The 1,503-nt window shown below is 40.8% G+C and overlaps 1 protein-coding gene across 1 annotated transcript; it reads right to left on the bottom strand.

Annotated features, from left to right (window-relative positions):
• Positions 1 to 415: 415 nt before the first annotated feature.
• Positions 416 to 901, bottom strand: LOC149540121 (uncharacterized). The gene has a single exon (XM_089802657.1). The coding sequence runs from the start codon at positions 899 to 901 to the stop codon at positions 416 to 418; it is 486 nt and encodes a 161-aa protein (XP_089658783.1).
• Positions 902 to 1,503: the final 602 nt, after the last annotated feature.

The raw sequence follows: 1,503 nt of genomic DNA, 5'->3' as shown, positions 1-1,503 counted from the left end.
TACAGCAGAACCTAAGATATAAAAGAGATTAAAAAGTTAGGGAGTAGATTAAAAACTCTCTTGTATATCCCACAAATTCCTTATTATCTATAGCTGAGGCCACCTTTAAACATTGGAAGAAATTAAGTTTGGAAAATTAAGTCAATTTTGAATATTTAACACTCTTAGTCCAACAATCAAGTCTTAGTGTGTGATGTTTAAATTGTACCCTCTGCCGCAAGTGCCATTTCATAGACCATTGAAAGATCACTACCAGCTTCTTCCACAACAGCACTGAAGACAATGCCGGCCACCATGGTCCCAATTGATTTACCCACCTTAGCAACCTTCTTTAGAGCATGCTTGGCTTTGCTTGGCTCGTAAACTTGTGAAATGCCATGTTGGGACAGTTTATTCATATCAATTATAGCACAATTCATGTCCAGTTCGACATTACATGTAACCATTGTACATCAATATTTCCACTCTTTATGCTCCTCCTTGCACAAAGAGCAACTGTATTTTCCTCTCTCCTGATTAGTATTAAGACGCAGGTCATGATCTGGGTGACCGCTGTACCGTAACTGCAGGGGGGGTCGAGGCACAGCGGGTGAAACTTCCAACCCTTGCTCGACTCGAAGAGGAAGCCTCGAATCAACAGTCCACACACATCACAGTCGTGCTGCCCATGAGTCGTGGCGCGAAACTTGAAGGGGTCCTGGGGAAAATACCTATGGACGATTTCATCATCCGAAGCACTGCAAATCTTGTGTAACACGAATTCGGGGCACGATGGACACTTATATCCAGTATTGGCTCCCCATCCTTTACAGCCACTGCATTCGTAAGCGGCCAGTTCATCTGTATAACGGAGCCCATGCTCATGGCAGTTAGGATTGAAAACCACTCCTACGTCTCCCATGGAACAGGTAACCCTGAGTTGAAAAAGCTGCGACAAAGGAATTGACACGGGTTTCTTCTAAGTGTTGTTGCATGTGGATAGATGGAGAAGGAAAGGAAATTGTAACGCATCTATCTCCTCCATTCACTATATGCGGTCAGGGATTTCCAATGGTAACGCATCTGTGGTAACGTAAGTATGATGTATGTATGGTTGGATTTTTCTATAAATTTTATATTTTTTTCATTATATTCTGTCCCACATGACTTGTAAGTTCTCCCAAGGACTTATATTGATCCGGGGGATATTTTCACCAAAAATTAAAGTATCTCCAAAATTCTAATAAATGGCATACGTTTTAAGTCTTCAAAATTTTGCACCCAATGCAATTCAAACGAGCGAAAAAGGAGTTTGTATGCAAAAGTTATAGTTAGTCAAAGTTTGGTCAAACTAGGTACAGAGGTCGTCAAAAGGTGAAAAAAATAATCATCTCAAAAGTGGTCAACAATGGATTTCAAATTGAAGATCTCGTTGAGAGCTTTCTAGCGACGTTCGTTTCGTAAAAAAAAGAGCTCGTATGCGAAAGATATGCCCGATTGAAATTTGGGATGATGAAGTGGAAA

This window comes from Cupressus sempervirens, chromosome 9 (genome assembly GCF_028749045.1).
Source record: "Cupressus sempervirens isolate cs-2001-9-10 chromosome 9, ASM2874904v1, whole genome shotgun sequence".
NCBI lineage: Eukaryota > Viridiplantae > Streptophyta > Pinopsida > Cupressales > Cupressaceae > Cupressus > Cupressus sempervirens.
This window is presented reverse-complemented; position numbering and strand designations above follow the sequence as displayed.

Excerpts from the sequence above, each read along its gene's own strand:
- LOC149540121 (XM_089802657.1), bottom strand. The coding sequence starts at position 901 with ATGGGAGACGTAGGAGTGGTTTTCAATCCTAACTGCCATGAGCATGGG.